This window comes from Dama dama, chromosome 15 (assembly GCF_033118175.1).
Source record: "Dama dama isolate Ldn47 chromosome 15, ASM3311817v1, whole genome shotgun sequence".
NCBI classification, from domain to species: domain Eukaryota; kingdom Metazoa; phylum Chordata; class Mammalia; order Artiodactyla; family Cervidae; genus Dama; species Dama dama.
Genome location: NC_083695.1, coordinates 87,069,354 through 87,086,620, shown reverse-complemented (window position 1 = coordinate 87,086,620; position 17,267 = coordinate 87,069,354). Strand labels below are relative to the sequence as shown.

Here is a 17,267-nt window from a genome sequence, read left to right as displayed (position 1 = left end):
TCTTAACCACTGGACTGCCAGGGTTTAATACACACTGCCTCATCTTTGGACACCGTCTCCCTAGAAAGACCTATCCATGTCCCTCAAGCCATTTGGGAATCTCGTAAACCATCAGAGCAAGGCATAGTGCCAGTTTTTATTCAGATGCTTCTCATATTTTCAAAGATGCTCTTTTTAAAGCCGTTCTCCAGTGTTAAAAGTGTCTTCTACTGAGCACCATCCCCTCGACCTCCCTGCCACTCCGAGGGACTGCTTCTGGGCATTGGGTACCAATGAGTGTTGTGATGCTTTCCAATTCGATGGCCATTTGTCTGACTCAGCCATTTCATCTTGAGGTGGGCCTTGGGTAGACACCACCAGGCCTTTCAGCTGGGGCAGAGGTTGTTGTTCAGTGGCTCAGTCGTGCCTGACTCTTTGCGACCCCATGGACTGCAGCACGCCAGGCTTCCCTGTCCTTCACCATCTCCTGGAGCTTGGTCAAACTCATGTCCATTGAGTCGGTGATGACGTTCAACCCTCTCATCCTCTGTCGTCCCCTTCTCTTCCTGCCTTCACTCTTTCTCAGCATCAGGGTCTTTTCCAGTGAGTTGGCTCTTTTGATCAGGTGGCAAAAACATTGGAGCTTCAGCATCAGTCCTTCCAGTGGGGTGGAGGTGGGTTGGGGAATCCAGCAATGGTGGCTCCAGACTCTTTGAAAACCAGGTTTTCATATTATTATTTCATAATAATATCCATGTAGTGCTAGTGAGTCCTCAGCTCTTCACTTAATCACTTAACTTTTCCAGCAGTCTCAGGAGGTGGGAATAATAATTAACAGCTAATGATAATCATTGCAAACACATTGCATTTCTCATGTGCCAAGAGTTTCTCCAGAACCAGAGGGCATCTGGATAAAAAGGTCTCAATGCTTGTCACACCTTAATTCAGTGAATGCTTTGCATGACTCTATTAAATAACTACAAGATAGTGCTGCCAGTGCAGGAGACATAGGAGACGTGGGTTCAATCCCTGGGTCGGGAAGATCCCCTGGAGGAGGGTAAGGCAAGCCACTTCAGTATTCTTGCCTGGAGAATCCCATGGACAGAGGAGCCTAGTGGGCTACAGTCCCTAGGGTGGCAAAGAGTTGGACATGACTGAAGCAACTTATCACACACACACACACACACCATTGTTTTCCAAATTTTATAGCCGAGAACCTGAAAGACTCAGATAACTTAAGTTTTTCTCCAGGGAAATCTTGGCTTGGAAATTCAGACCCCGTTCTAAGTTTAGAATCATTGACGGTGACTAGTACTGGGACTCATGATTCTGTTTAAATGTCATAAGCTCCCTGAAGACGGGTCCTGTCTCTCCGATCCCCCCACCCATCCCGATCAGTACATCCTAGGATTAACAACTCTGACCATAGTCTTTGGACTATTGTAGATTTCTCCTTTCGAAAGCTTCTTTTTTTTTTTTTTCGAAAGCTTCTTTTATGCTATGGACATTCTTGAGATGTAGCTTAAAGAATGAAATTCAGTTTTGCAAGGTGCTCAGAATCACATTAAAAGGGCTCATTAGCACTTAAATGTCAGTAGCCTTTTTATTCCTCCAACTTTTCCATCGGGTGAAGGACCAGCCACCCATTAGAAAACAAATTATTAAAAGAGAAATTCTAAATCTTTAAAGGAGAGAGGCCTATGGCAGCCGGGGTCCCCACCCCAGCCCCGCCGCCGTCTTCTTCCCAGAACAAGTGGGTTAGCAGCAGTTTGTTCCTTGAAACTTGTGGGGCATCAGAGTTCTGGTGTCCTCATTTTCCTTCCTTCCATTGATGTATCATTACTAGAGTGAAAAAAGAAGGACGTCTCGAGGGCTTTTGAAAAAAAAAAATGGGTGACTACTCAAGACATTTTGTAAAGGGGGGAAAATTGCTAGGAAAAGGGACCTCGGTGGGGGGTGAAGGGGCTGTGAATGTGCCCTTGTCTGGAGGCTCTTTCAGCTGAAACCTGGTGCAGGCGTTCTTGGTTCAGTTCAAACTGTCACCTTTAGTTCTTGCTGGCTTTTCTGCCCTCGGCCCTGAACCTCAACAGATTGGGGCTTATTTACCTATTCACACTCGGCTGTGGAAGCTCATTAATAAGCTTATTAGCTACACCATTCAAGGGAGGCCATTGACAAAAGGGGTTCCAGCCACTTGAAGAGGGGAGAGAAAAAAACTGTAAAGAGATTATTTTCTCATTCAGAAGCCTCACTGGTGTGAACGCTTTCCTAGACCCTCTGAGGTCACTTGAAGCCTAAAATATGATGACAGGATTGGGTTTTTAAAAAAAATTCCAAACATGGTTTTGCTTTTCTCTAAACCAAAAAGTTTGCTGTTGTGGGCTTGTGGGCTTCGCTCACTTAAAAACGGACACTCTTAAGGGAATAAGGGGCTTTTGATGGATGGGTGTCTTTTTATTCCTATAAACAATAAATTCTGCAGACTGCATCTGGACACTGAAGTAGGTGTTCTTATTTGTTATTTTCAGCGGAAGGCTTCCTTTTCATTCAGGGTACACAGAGCCACTGATGAACAGTGGGTAGGGATGGCAGCTTCCTGCACCAGTAATTTATGTGAGAACGTGTTAACAGCATTTTCAATGCCTGATGGATTCCTTGCAGGATGGGAAAGGAATCTGTCCTGAGAGACTTGAGATCCCCATTGGTGGGGAATATAAAGTTGTAAGTGCCAGCCTCCAAGCAGGCAGACACTCAGCCTGATCTGAGACACTGAAAAGCACTGATGTGGTCAGAACAACTCGGGTGTGGTAGATGGCTGAGGTCACCTGGCCAAGGTATCTCCATGAATTAAAAGATTCTGGGACTGATCCAGGTTAAAAGACTTGACCAAAAACCATAGCCTGCCCCAAGCATGGAAACTGATTATTTTATTTTGCTTGAGATTCAGACTATTACTTTTGCTGTCACATTTCCCAAACAGAATTTCAGAGCCATTTGCCTGAAGCATTTCAATGGACCTGTACTCCTGGCGTTTCGGTAATTTTACATAAAAGTTCTCTGAGAGGTATTGTGAAGAAGAATGATTTTCTAATGATGTGGCACCCTGAAAAAATATTTTTGTAAATGTTGTGAAGTGTGCAGTGTCAATGACCCATAAGCAACTGCCTTTCTAAATGCAGGAAAAGTCGATTTCCCAGGTCAATTTGGTACTGCTGCTCCATCCATCTTTAGGACTCCAAAGCACTTCTGGGTTTAATGACCTTTTTTAAGGAAAAAATAATTAAGGTTTTTATCTATATTGTCTTGGACTTAAGGCACCACTGCTTGGGAGCTGGATGAGTGGGGAAGGAGAGCAAGTATGTTAAAGAATAAATTATCCTGTAGACACAGACTAGTGAAAAAGGTAAATGGAAAATATGAACTTTAACCAGTTACAGCTTGGCATTTAGTTGAAGAATCTTAAGATTCAGAGAGAGGAATTGATTTGCTCAAGGTCATATAGCTATTTATAGCAGAGTTGAGTCCTTAGAATCTTCCGAATTTATTGATCCAAATATATAGTACCAAACACTATTCCGCCCCGCCCAGTTTTGAACTTTTCCCTAAGAGAGCCAGATTCAAAGTCAGGCTCAGCTGCTGCCATTAACCAGCTGGTTAACCCTGGACAAATAACCTCTCTCACCCTGTATCCTTAGCAGAAACTGGGACTATTACTATGCAGGGTGGCTGTGCGGTTGAAAAAGAAGACTCTATTCCGTGTGCCCTGCCTATAGCAGAACCTCCGTAAATACACGTTTCTTTTCTCATCGCTATCGCTTTGATGAATAGGCAGGCATTCCCTAGGTTACTTTCTCTCGTCTCAAAGTTTCAGTTTCATTATATTTCTCCCCCACGCGCCCCAATACCACGCAGATGCATTTTAAAGTCTCGTGGCGGGTGGTGGGGGTGGGTAGAGAGCAGGCTTTCTGTCATTTGTTTTGACTTGAAATGAGACAACGTAACGTAACCACCCGGCAAAGCGTGGGTCAGGCGAACTGCCCAGGGAAGGAAGGGAGCGCGGGCCCCGGCCGCATTCACGGAGGATGCTGCCTGCTGCCCCTCCGCGTCCCGGTGCGGCCAGGGCCCCCTCGCCCTCCCCGCCGGGGTCTCGGGGCCGCTCGCAGGCGTCGGGAGCCGCGCCGAGTCGGGGCGGCGGGGCGCGCGGCGCTGATTGGCAGAGCGGGCGCCGCCGTCCAGGAAACGGCTCGGGTTTCAGCGGGGGCGTGACCCGCCGGGAGGGGGCGGCGGCGGCGGCGGCGGCGGCAGCGGAGAGCGCCGCGGAGAGCCGAGCGAGCGGGCGAGCGGGCGGGCGGGCGGGCGGGCGGGCGAGGGAGCGCGGCCGCCACAAAGCTCGGGCGCCGCGGGGTCTGCGCGCGGCGTAGCTGGCCCGGCGCGGCGACTCCTTTCCAGGCTGGCGGGGCCCGGGCGCCCCGAGGCCGCGGCTTTCCTCCGCGCTCCGAGCGTTCGCAAGTTGCGAGCGAACTTTGGTGGAGGAAACGCCAAACCCGACTCCTTTCTTCCTCCCGCTCCCCAAATCCGAGCGCAGCCCGCGGGCGTCATGCCCGCGCGCCTCCGCAGCCTGGGGTGCGCGTGAAGCCTCGGAACTTTGGCGCCGGCGAGGACTCCAGGACCACTTTTTTTTTTTTTTTTTTTTTTTTTTGCGGGGAGTTGTTCGTTTGCTCCATCCCGACCCACGCTGGGCGCGGGGACAGACCCCCGGGGATCGTTGCCATTCAAGGTAATCGCCGAGTCGGGCGCCTCGGGGGAGCTTCGCGGGGCGGGAGAGTGGGCGCGGTGGAAGCCCGAGACGCCCGGTGCACGGCCCCCCAAACGGAGGGCTGGCACTGTGGAGGAGGCTCCCTGTCCTTCCTCTTTGGCTGCATAGGTGATCGGGGAGCTGGGTGCCTGCTGACGGCAGGCGTTTGGGAAGTTCTGCCGCTGCCACCCCCATCCAGATGCTGACATCTGCCTCTGGCGCTGACACCCCACCCCCCGCGCCCGCCTCCCTGTCAAACTCCGGCCGGCGCACTCCCGCTGGCCTTGCGCGCTCCTCCGACCCCGGAGCTGGTGGGCAAGCGGCGGGGCAGCCTCGCTCGCTGATGGCACAGCCCGGTAGGTCCCAGACTCGGAGGGGGCATCTTCGAAGTTGCCGCGCGCGTTCCGGGGCCCGGGGAGCCCCGGCTCCGTCTCCTCTAGGCTCGGGCCGGGGACCCTTACCCGGGAGGGGTGCGCTGAGGTGGGGCTGGCAACACCTCTGTAGGGTAGGCGAGGGCTCGGGGCGGGGGGTGGCGCACTGGTAAGGGGGCTGCTCCGGTTCCCCGATTGCAGTGCCCTTCGGCCTCCCTGGCCCGCAGCCGCCGTCTCGGCTGGAGGGAGCGCGGTACGCCTGGGGCTAGGGGGCGAACTGGACCGACTTTTTCTAGTTCGCTGCCTGCTCTACCGGCAGCAGCTCGGAGATGTCGAAAGCGCAGGCGAGTTCTAACTTGCGCGCTCATTCTTTCAGCGCCGGGGCCGCGCCGGGGAGTCAGCCGAGGGCCGGGCCAGGCGCTGGCTCCGACCCTCGCGGCCACAGGGCCAGGCGCAGGGGTTCGGCCCGGCGCCGCGGAGCCTCACCAGCTCCCCTCGCCGCCCGCTCCTTTGCAGACTCTTCTCCGGACCTTCCTTCCTCTCGCCCAATTCAATAAAACCACCCTTAAAGGCAAACCTTCTTTCACCCATTATGTGTTTGGTGTGAAACGCTATCAACATTTAAAACCCCATTGTCCCCTGGGTCCCAAATCCCTGTAAATCTTCCACCGGCCTCGACTCATTTTCATCTGAAAAGCCTGTTTAGTTTGAATAGAAACGCAATCGGGCGCCCCTCTCTCTCGCCCTGGAATGTCAATTAAAATGCAGATTTCTCTGAGCTCTTTAGCGCCCCGAGAAGGGGGAGAAAATCACTATATTCCTAGCACACAAATCCAAGAACTACAATTGAAACCGGGTTGGTGGTGTTGAGTTCTCCCGGAGCTGCTGCAAGTTCTCGTTGGCTTGTCGTGGGTTAACGGGGAAGAGAAGGTGGTCCCGGGTCAGCCTATATTTTGTCTTGAAATTTCAGTGTGTTGAGGAATTCCCACCCCCACCACATCTGACCTCTTGAGAGCCCCCTGCTCTGTTCAGCCCTGGGGGGCCTAGGGAGGCTTGGAGCCTGGAAGGTGGGTCTGCCCCCTGGGGGCCTGGGCACCCCCCCCACCTTGCCTGGCACTCTTGACTGATGGGAAGTCTGCCGGGAACAAAGCTCCCAAGTGCTCCGGTAGAGGCTCAGTTAAGGCGGGTGATGTATTGACTTGTCTTCTTGAAGGGCGGAGGGTTTGGAAATGTTCTGTAAACTGCATAGATCTGGCATAGGGACCACTCCCCAGCCTAGCCCTCTCACTTGTCACTTTGCTTCTTTGGGGGCAGGCTTGTGCTGAGGTGAAAATGGACGTGGAAGGGGGGAGTTGGGGAACGGGTGGCCAGGAAGAGCCATCCATCACTAGGAGGGTGACAACTCCTCCCGGGCCCAAGCGGAGAAGAGAGTTCCCTTTCAAGGGGAAAAATAAACACGCTGGGGCTTTCACTGAGGCTCAGACTCCAGGAAGGATTATGGTATTGAAGGCAGGAAGCTGGGATTGTGGCCGCCAGCGGCACGCTGGGCCTGTGTTCCCAACACTGAGCCTGGGGACCTCATTATCCCGCCCAGGAGGTCCCTCCGTACCTTTGTCCACTCGGGTGAGGAGTTGTGCAGTCCTGCCGCCCTCCGCCTCCACTTTCCAGAGATTTGGGAAGGAAGGGGGGCAGCTGCGGAGTCTGGATCTGGAAATGGCTACGTAAGTCAGTTGCTGGTGCAAGCTGATGGCGTGAAGGGATGGCTTGAGATTTCGCTGAGGTCACTCACTGTCCGCCTCTCCCTACAAAGGAAGCCCCTTAAGGCCGGGACAGGTGGGTGAGGGGGCTGGGAAGCAGTCTGGGGCCCACTCTCTTGCTGGGATTTAAGACTGTTCCCGGAGTTGTTAGAGGCAAAAAAATTCCCATGCATTCTGGAAATGCTTTGTAAATCAGTGAGAATGTGTGTTCTCCTCCCACATGTATGTAGAAATAGATATGGAATTATCTTTTGAGGCTCTTACCTCGAAGAGGAATAGAAAAACTGGCCAAAGAAATCTTTCAAGCAACCTGAAAGCACCGGGTGGGCGCACGTGCTCTTCTTTTGCTGTGAATCACACCGTTTCACGTCTGCTTTCTTTGAAGAAGAGGTTTTCTTTTTTCCTCCTCTTTTCCCCTTACCTACTCTAATCCTTAGTCAAGGCTGAAAGTTTTTTTCTGATGTAACTTTGGGGACGCTCAGGCAGTATTGAAATCCCAAGTCATAATGTGAAACATGAAGTCTGCAAGCAGAAAGCGTGGAGTTTCGAGATTTGTATATTAGAGGTCTCACCTCCACCCTCAATCGTATAAAATGTGGTTCTTTCATATGTAATTCACAGAATCTGTGATTGGATCAGATTTTCTGAAGCTTGTGCATTTTGGTTCTTATTCTTAGTAATTGATACCGAACAAATGTAAAGTTTTGGATTATCTTAAGCTTGGAAATTTCTCTTTGCTTTTGGATTAAATGGGTGAGCAGATTAGTACATTGAACACCCCCTGGTAACTTCTGTTCTGAAATTTTAGCCAATAAGTTAGCATATTGAAAGTTATTGGCCCAATCACCTACCCTAAGAATAATTTACATATCATTGTCACCATCATCATCATTAATGAACACCCGTGTTATTCAAAGGAGTTTGCATCTGCTCCGTTTCTTAATGTACTGTCTAGTTTGAAGACATCCACTAGGCCTGGGCTGCCATTCGTCACAGTGGAATGGGATTCAAGCTTTGAATCTCTTTTTGGATCAGCTGCTTTGAATGTACTGCAGTCCCGTTCATTCTTTGTAAGTGGCTGCTTGGCGAAAAGATTGAAATACATTTCTGCATTTGAAAATGAATCTTGACAAGTGTAAACTGGTGGGAATTTTTGGTCGCCTTCCTGGGGTTCTTTTTATTTTGCTGGTCTTCTTTCCTCCTGAGGGCTCCAGGGAGGGTGGAGCAAGCCACTTAGCTCCAGCCCCCAGAAGCAGACGCCTCTGAAGCCCAGTTGGCGTGAGAGAAGTTAACGAGAGGCTGGCTATGCCAGCCGGAGCATCGTTAACTTGGCTTTTGTAGTTGCCCTTGAAACTAAGGTCACGTAGCTTCGGCTTCTGGAGGGCGGGAGAGGTGACAGTGGGTAGGAGGAGAGAGTCCACTTGCCCAGCTGAAGTGGCTGCACGTATCTGGGTCCTGTAGCTACTCTTTTTATCTCTGTTTCTTAAGAGTAGGCTTTCTCAACCATCAGCCTAACACGTTTTTGTGGACCGGTCTGGTGGAAACCCCTGGGACTCAGGTGCGGATGGAAGGTATTTGCAGATGATGAAAGAGAACTGGGTTGAGCTGAATTGGTGTTGGGGAAGATTTCACTGACTCGCCGTGTCTCTCTCCTCTAGAGGCTGCAGCAGCAGCAGCGGCAAGGCCAGTGAGCGGCTGCCGCAGCACCTTGGTTCCTGAGCCCACCGCCGGCTGAAGGCATTGCTGCAGGCAGTCCATGCTCGTAGAGGAAGGGTGCAGATGGGATTAACGTCCACATGGAGATATGGAAGAGGACAGGGGATCGGCACCGTAACCATGGTCAGCTGGGGTCGCTTCCTCTGCCTGGTTGTGGTCACCATGGCAACCTTGTCCCTGGCCCGGCCCTCCTTCAATTTAGTTGACGATACCACGGTTGAGCCGGAAGGTAAGTTATCTCATTTTGCTCTCGGGGTACCAAGTTTGTTTGGGGATTAGTCTGGGGGAAGTGGCCCTGAGGTCAAGGCCTGTTTGAGAATCAGCTGCCCCTTGTGTTGTGAAGGAGACTTCCAAGAGCGGGAGCTTGTGGCTCTCTGCCCCCTGAAAGCCAGGGATTATAAGAGAAGGTTCTCAGCTGTCACACTGCGGGCAGGGTGGTGGAGTTCGGTGGTTTCTTGGCGTGTGCGTTTTTCTCTGTGCTGGGTAAAGGAGGCGGCCGGCAGTTCATCCAGTGCCAGGAGAGCTGTGGCAGGCAGCTCAGAGTTGAATGCCATCTACCACTCCCTGCTTACCCGAGAGAGTCTTGCTCACAATGTAAAGGATAGCAATTTGCCGGCAAAAGGAGTCACGCGGGGAAATTGCCAACCTCTGAAATGCTGACATTTTATTTTCATTGTCTAAGGAGAGAGAGCTTCTGAACTTCAGCATGGAGAGGGTTGAGACACTACATTCTTTTTAGCCCTTGTAATTCATAATACTTAAGCCACACGTCACAGAGCGGCAGATTCTATTTTAGGTCAATTTGAAATGTACCTGGGCCTTTCCCGAATCTCTGAGAACTTCCAGATCCAACAGGGCGTGCGTTGGTGTTTCAGCTGTGGAAATTGCATGCAGGCAACACATTATGCATTTTTGGAACATGCAGAAAGGCATGAGGCCAGTTGTGAGCACAAAACAGGGCTGAATTTTCCCGCCAGGCAGACTTGGAACCTCTTCTCCCGGGTCCTTCCGCGACGTCGGTAGCCCAGCCCCGACTTGGTGCCGCTCGAGATCTGTCATCAGTAGGGAATATTGGTAGCTGAGTTATTTTTCGAGTGGTAATCCGAGAATAAAACGGCAGATCCTAGCACTCATCGCCACTTAATGAACCTGTTTGCTGAGAGCCCACCTGGTGCCCGCTGAGCTCGGGGGGCCTGGTGGGCTGTGGTCCGTCAGCCGTTCTGGAAAAGACACTCTGCTCGGAAGAGGACCGCAAGCCCGTCCAGGAGCAGATGGAGGGGAGGGCTGTGTCCCCATCGGAGGGGGGCTTCTACCCAGACGCCGAGTCATGCAAGGATAAAGGCATATCTTTTTTTACTAAAACGGAGGCGCTTCTTACCAAAAGCAGCTCAGCAGTCACGAGTGGAGGCTCGTGCCCTTTTTCTTACCCAGAGGTTTGTAATAAACAGGTGTAGTGATGTTGCAGTGGCTTCCAGGTCTCCGGTAGGGAACCTGGTAGGAGTTTGTGTCTGAAGCGTTCACAGGCTCCGGCTCCAGGGATTGTGGAACTGCCTCCTGGTGACAGGACCGCCAATGTCACTTGCAGTGGGGATGCATGTTTAGAGGGCTTAATGTGAGGGAAAAGGTTCCTGGTTTCTGAAAGTCATGCCTGTACGTCTTTAATTTTGCTGATAATTAAAATGGATGTTTCTCTAATTGCCGGTTTTCCCCGGGGTGCATGGCTCAGTACACTCACCGAGGCTGCTGAGTGGGGGGTCTCCTGCAGTGTGAGCCCAGGAACGGCCCAGGTTAGGAAGAAAATGTCATTTTTCATTTCGACTTTCAGGGCAGTGTGATTGGAGTTTATTTCAACATAAAGTGTAAAATGGTCCTGGAGGACCTCTTTTTATCGTCTTTAATTATTGAATGGAGTTTAAAAATATGTGTGTACATACTGGTAGGAAGAGGTGAGGCAGAGGTGGGGAGGGGAGTGGAGACAGACAAGGACGCAGTACCCCTGGCAGTTCTTTGTGTAAAAATGTGCATCCAAAAATGTGAGTGTTGTTGGAAGGAGGTCTTCCCAACCTGGCATCTGTGAATGCACTTGGGGGTTGAGGGGAGGTGCCTGAATTCCCTGAAATGGTAGGTCATATTTTGGGGTTCACAGCTCCTATGAGGTTTGCGTTCAGAGTTGTAAGAGGTTTTTTTCAAACAAAGGTTTAGTGGAAGCTGTGCAAAACCCTGCAAAGAGGCGGCTTTGGAAAAAGCACACAACCCCCTGGCCCTCAGTTTCCCTTTCTGTCATCCGAGGGCTGGATTAGACAATCTTCAGGGTCTCTTTATTAATGTTAAATGAATATTAATATCCTCAGAAGCCTTCTGATGACCTGCCTTAAAAAGGTTGCTGGGAGATTTAAGTGGGTCTGGATGTAAAATGCTGTTAGCACAGGTCCTGGTGTTTAATGAGCACCTGGGACAAGTTGTTGTCGTGTTTGCCGGTCAGTTGGACATGCCCATCTTCCCAGTCCCATGGGCTGGCTGTGTCAGTTGCCACAACATCAGGAAACATCTAGGCTTTTGGAGACAGTTGAGAAGAAAGTTGCTCCCTGATAGAGGAGCAGCTGTGTTGGCTTTCTGTAGGGTCTGCACTTCCCCTGTTGACTGATTTGAGCCCTAAGATGAGTTCTTCCAGTGCAGGAGTTTGGCTTTGGTGTCAGAGGCTATTAGGAAGGTAATCTAATTATAGACGAGAAAGAAGAATTTTTAGCAACTGGAAGCAGACTAAGTCGGCAGCTCCGGTTTAGGCTGTGGTCCTGGCGAATTGGTGAGAGACCGACAGAGTCCTTCATCCATGTGTGTCCATCAATCGCTGTCTGTCCTCCATGGTGTGTTTTAACTATAGCTTTGGATAAAGTAAGTTCAACCTCAACCTTCTATCATACAAGGCCTGATCTTGGAAGACTTTTCGGCTTGCTAATGTGGAAGCTCAGTTTAGATAAATATGTCCAGAGAAAAATGTGACTTAAGTTCCAGGGAGGGGCCTGAGCCCTCCTTCTAAAGGATCCTTTTCCAATTGTCCCAGCTTTGTACAGTATCATCTCATTGATCATCATCCCATCCCATCCATCATCTGTCATCATGTCATGTATCAACATCATCTCATCTACCATGTATCATGATCATATATCCTGTCACCTGTCATGTATCGTTTGTCTTCTGGACACGTTCTAAAGTGGTAGCTGTGGGTTTGGGTCTATTCAACTGACTTAAGAAGAAAATAATCTCTAGAAGATTTTAGTTGTTAATATTGCAGACTCAAAAAGATGAGTATTTTCAGTTGGTCAGTCATTCTTGTCGGGGGCCAGCTGTGCAGGGTTTAAACTCAGTTACTGACTCAAGGCGGCCAGTCCTCAATGCCAAGTACTGTTCTGTTGATTAAGGTTCTAATTATTTATAGTCAAGCTTGATTACCCTGTAGCAGAGAGGACTCTTGCTTTCAAGTTCTTCCTGACATTGTCACCTACTCTGGTTAATTAAGTCGTTGTTGACTTTAACGACATCTTTGTTTACACCAGCCCAGTAGGAGTTAAAATAAAAGGCCTTTTCCAACCTAAAACCTTTAATTACTTTCCCACCCTCCAGAAAGTGTGATGCTGAAAAGCAACAGCCTGGGAAGAAAGTAGTTTGCTTTTTTTTTTTTTTTTTTTGCAGTCAGTTTTGGGGCAACCTTCTGAGGTCATGCTGTCCTGAACTGATGTGAATTGGTCCAAAGTTCAATAGCAGAGAGATGGAGCCAGGGGGTCTACATGGAGACCTCCCCACTGTCAGATTTTTCCAGTGTGGGTTAGGTCTTCCGTTAGAAGTATTGTAAATGCCATAATATCAGCCATACGCATTTAATTGCAAGTTAAAAGGAAAGAAAAAAAAGAATATATCCGCATACCAAGAATGAATGATTTAAAATAATCTTCTGTTTTGTATTATCTGCATCTTTATTCCTCAATATGAGTGTTAATATTTAAGAGTTGACTGTAACTTGATAGTTAGCTCAGGAACAAGGACTTATTCTTAGTAAATTAAACCAAATGCAGGCTTGTGCAGTTAAATACACAATGAAGTACACATTCTTTATTAGTATATAAAGTATTTCACAATTCATAGACAAAGAGCTGTGTTTAATATTACTTCTAGAGCAAAAATTTGGCAAGCCCAGAGAATTGGTATTTGTATACTTTCTATACTGGTCTGCTCTGATGCAGATTTGAAGCGTGTGTGTGTGTGTTGCCGTTTTTATTTTAACCAATTAAAGCACTGAGAGGCGCTCTGGTAAAGAACACGCCTCCGATGCAGGAAACGTAATGAGACTCCGGTTCAGTCCCTTGGTTGGGAAGATCCCCAAGAGCAGAGCATGGGTACCCACTCCAGGATGCTTGCCTGGAGAATCCCATGGACAGGGGAACCTGGCGGGCTACAGTCCATGGGGTCGCAAAGAGTCAGACACCACTGAAGCAATTTAGCAGGCACACACCTACTAGATGACTAGCTCCCACTAGGCCATCACTGAAGACTTGTTGCTTTCAAGTCTTTCCCATTAAGTTGAGGGTGAGGATTCACATAACTAGAGCAATCCGTATGAGATGTTTTCAATATCAAGCTTAATGAATAATTACATGGTTATGAAATAACGGGTAGTGTTTAAACAGGAAGAGTTTTGTTTAATGTTTACATTCTCAATAAAATGTGTCCAGGAGCCTTCCCGTTTGCAGTCTCTTGTTTGGGTGTTTAGGATAATTGTTAAAAGGCTATCTCCCCCTGGCACCCCGCCCCCCCCCGCCCCCCATCAGAGTTTGGCTTAATTGTACATTTCCATTAAAAATCCTGTCCAATTTTAGTCTTTAAAGGAAAACATGGGAAATGGAGTTTGGGATTTTAGGCTCCATAGGAAATACAACTTGTGTGTTACTTTCTGCTGTGTTGGTTAAGATTTGTAGCAGGGTGACTTGCCTAGGTAGGCAATTCAAAAGTGATTGTTTGGAAGTTTTTCAGGCTGTGCCACAAATGGTTTTCTGATCCAGTGCGTTTTATGAGGCTGTGCAAAAGACGCATGGTCTTTATTATTATTTCGTTTTTCTGGAGAGATGACTTTAGCCTTCGATTTTGCTTCCTTTTTATGCTTTTGCTGTATCCAAGTGAGATTTAGAAATGGCTCCTTTTCCAGCTTCCCTGGCATTGCAGGGCCTGGTGTGGTTAACTGTATCATACCCTCACCCTGTGTCCTTCTCTCTAACTCTGCTGTCTTGGTAATAATTTCTTTTAACTGACCGTGACAGTTTTGAAGGCCGTATGTGCCAAATCATGGACCTAAAGCAAGGGTGGAATGTTTGACCTTAAGCCGAAGAGGAGAAGGGTTTCCGATCTTTGAATCCACGATGAACAAACCCTGAAGAATTCAGCTCTGACTTGCTAGAGGCTCTTGAACTTGAGTTTATAAAGCTCTACGCAGCTCGTGTTCCATTTTGGGGACAGTGTTTATCTTCATGGGAAGCCTTAAGGCTTTCTGGCAGCCTGAGAATCTGTACACAGTGGCCACTTCCTCCTGATCACTCAGGTAGACCTGGAGTTACCCCACTAGGTTCAGTTCTGGTTTTCCTGGATCAGGGAATGTGAGGAGGTGGGGAAGGGAGGGAAGGCTGGTTCTGTAAAGAAGTCTGGTTGAACAAGCTGCTGGCCTTTTCACCGTGATGGTCCCCCATGTCCTGGAGATGTTTTTTTCTGAAATTAAGAGAGGTCACACTCTTCCCGAGTGTCTCTTTCTCCCTCGTTCTGATTGTTACCACCCCATTTTAGGGCATGATAGGCAATCCAAGATGGTAGCCACATCCGTGGCAGGTGGTGGTTGCAGGCTTTCACTGGCCTCTGTTTGTATAACTTCAAGCTTTTACCATTTATAGATTCATGCAAAAGGATATGTAATGACCAGTTTAGACCACGGTCATCCTTAAAGAGTACAGGTCAAGCAAAATAGGCATGCTTTAGAGCTTCAGTAATTTGTGTTTTAGGAACTTTGGACACTGATGAAGTTTTAAGATGTTGGGTGTGAGCTGTTGTCACTTATTCCACTTCGGAATACCATAAGTAGTTACGTCCCATTCTGGACTTTTGCCATTTTCATGTGGATATTAAAAATTTCAGCTTCTTCTTGACTGTACTGAGTCAGGGAGCTAAGGTGTGGCCTACTCTTTCCTTTAACCCCTGTCCAACTAAAGCATAGTAAATCCCAAGTCATGTCTGATTGGAATGCGCGTATATAGAATGTCGAGTTGTGGTGAACATGTTTTATGAGGAGGTCAAAAAAATAGCTTATAAGGAAAATACCGATAGATTCAGAATTGAGGACAAGGGACGTATATATTTTGTGATTTATATACAGCACTTTACTTGAAAGAAAGAGCCCAGTTCTGAGCTCTGACATTAGTACAGTAAACTCTGTATAAACTGTGATGATTATTTTCTACACGAGAACGAGTTACTATGTGTGACCTCTTTTTAAAGGCTAGTTTACTCTTAAGTTTTTCCATACGTGACCAGTTGTAATGTTTTAAAGATATCAAGACATTGAAAAGGCCAGCGTTGTGTGCTGAGGGGAGTGGGAGCTGGGGAGGTGCTGTAAGGTGAATAGGAAGATCTTTGCAGGGGTGAGTTGAGGGTTAACTTGAAAATCCTTAAACTTCAGGTCTTGAGTAGATGACGAGATTGCCTCAAAGGAGTGTGACTGCCTTCAAGGCACCGCCTTCCCTTGGGAACTCACTGGTAGTTCAGTGGTTGGGACACAGCCCTTTCATTGCCAGCGGCCCGGGTTCAATCCCTGGTCAGAGAACTAAGATCCTGCATGCCCTTCACCCTCCAAAGAAGCCACCTCCCTCCCATCCCTCTAAGCCTTCTGACCTTGACCGAAACATGTTGCCTTCTTAGCGGACCCAAGTGGGCACACAATTAACTATAGATCCTAAATATTATAAAGGTTTCCAATGGAAAATCACTCACATTTGTAAAAGAATCCTTTATATAATTAGCCTAAATTCTCCATTTGCTTTTTTTTTTTTCATAGACATGAGTAAAATAATTTTAAATGGTATGTGATTTGCTTTCTGAGAACAGAAACTCTCTGAAGGAGCTTGGCCTTGAGAGCTAGACAAGGCAGGTTTGACTCTCTATGATCTACTGGTGCTGTGACCTTGGATTTGTTAGATAACCTCTCTGAGCCTCTCTTTCTTTATCTAAAAGTCTATCTGATAATAAACTTCTTGTAAGGGGGACCTTAAGGATTAAATGCAAATGGATGTAAAGCCACTACTGTAATTCCTGGCAGATACTAGGTGCTCAGTGAATGCTTGTTTCCTCCCCGCCCCACCCAGCTTCCCCCTTTATGTAAAAACCTGAGATAGGATGTCTGGTCAATATTTCAGGGATGTTTACCCTACCGTATAGGATGACAAGTCTTCTGATGAGAGGTATTTATATTAATTAAAGTAGAAAGGGAGCTCTTGGCCCTGGTTTTATCCAACCCTTTTTATTATCTGGGGTATTTACAAGTCTGGACTTTAGAAATGTGATCCTTTTGCTGCTTGCGGTCCAGATAGTTCGGGGTTGACTTTTTTTTCCCTATCGAAAGAAGTCATTTGCAGCTATGTAATAACAGCAGGACGTGCGCTTCACGAAGAGCAATGTATTTTCTCAGGGAGTTCTGTGTTTGGGGGCTTCCAGACGAAGGATTGTCAAAAGGCCCTATGAAGAAGGATGGAGAGAGACCCCCTGGCAGTCCAGCGGCTAGGACTTCATCCTTCTACTGCAAGGGGCACGATCCCTGGTTGGGGAACTAAGGTCCTGCCTGCTGTGTGGTTTGGCCAAAGACAAAGAAAGAAGGATGGAGAGAGGGTTTTGGGATTGGTTGGCGGGAAGGAGGGGTGTTGCATTTTCTGCCTGGGTCCTGGTCCTTGAGGGGTGTCCATAGCATGCTAAGACAGGCTTGCGAGGTTGGTCTGTGGTTTTGGTCTGTGGTGACTTCCTCCAGGCAGCCTGCTGGGCCTTCCTCAGTGCACAGGTGTCTGGACTCCCAGTCTTCATGGCAGGGAGCTGGTTATGGTACCCGTGATACTGGGGGTGGAGGGGAGCTGAGTGTTATTTGCATGTTACACCCCGTGGGGGTTACCTGAAAGGACAGGTGGGGCGGGGGTATGAAGGATGAGGATGTGAGTAGGGGTAGGCCGTGTGGGGGGGTCATAGTCTTTTTAGCCCATTCCTTCCTTGAGAGGATGAGAAGGCAGATGATAACAATAATTCTTATTGTCATCACATCTATTAAGTGCCTGCTGTGTGTTGGACCTTGTGTGAGATACCTTGACATATCATCTCTAATCTTTTTTCCCTTGTTTTATTGAGATATAATAGCACTGTTTAAGATGTACAGTGTTGTGATTTGACTTATATGTATTGTGAAATGATGACCACAGTAAGTTTAGCTAACATCCAGCATCTCATATAGACACATACACACAAAAAGAAAAAAGTTTTTTTCCCTTGTAATGAAAACACTCGGGATTTACTCTCAGTAACATTTATGTATACCAGCCATACGGCAGTGTTAACTGCAGTCATCATGTTTACGTTATA

At 48.3% G+C, this 17,267-nt stretch overlaps 1 protein-coding gene across 4 annotated transcripts in view; it reads left to right on the top strand.

Annotated features, from left to right (window-relative positions):
- The first annotated feature begins 4,425 nt into the window (after window positions 1–4,425).
- The window catches only part of FGFR2 (fibroblast growth factor receptor 2), a 105,369-nt gene continuing 92,527 nt past the window's right edge, over window positions 4,426–17,267 (top strand). For 2 of the 4 annotated variants that reach the window (XM_061162790.1, XM_061162792.1), the window contains exons 1-2: window positions 4,426–4,756; window positions 8,561–8,847. In XM_061162790.1, the coding sequence (XP_061018773.1) occupies window positions 8,682–8,847 (166 nt within the window). In that variant the 5' untranslated portion in view covers window positions 4,426–4,756; window positions 8,561–8,681. The remainder of the gene's footprint in view (window positions 4,757–8,560; window positions 8,848–17,267) is intronic. The other 2 variants (XM_061162793.1, XM_061162791.1) reach the window with 1 other exon arrangement.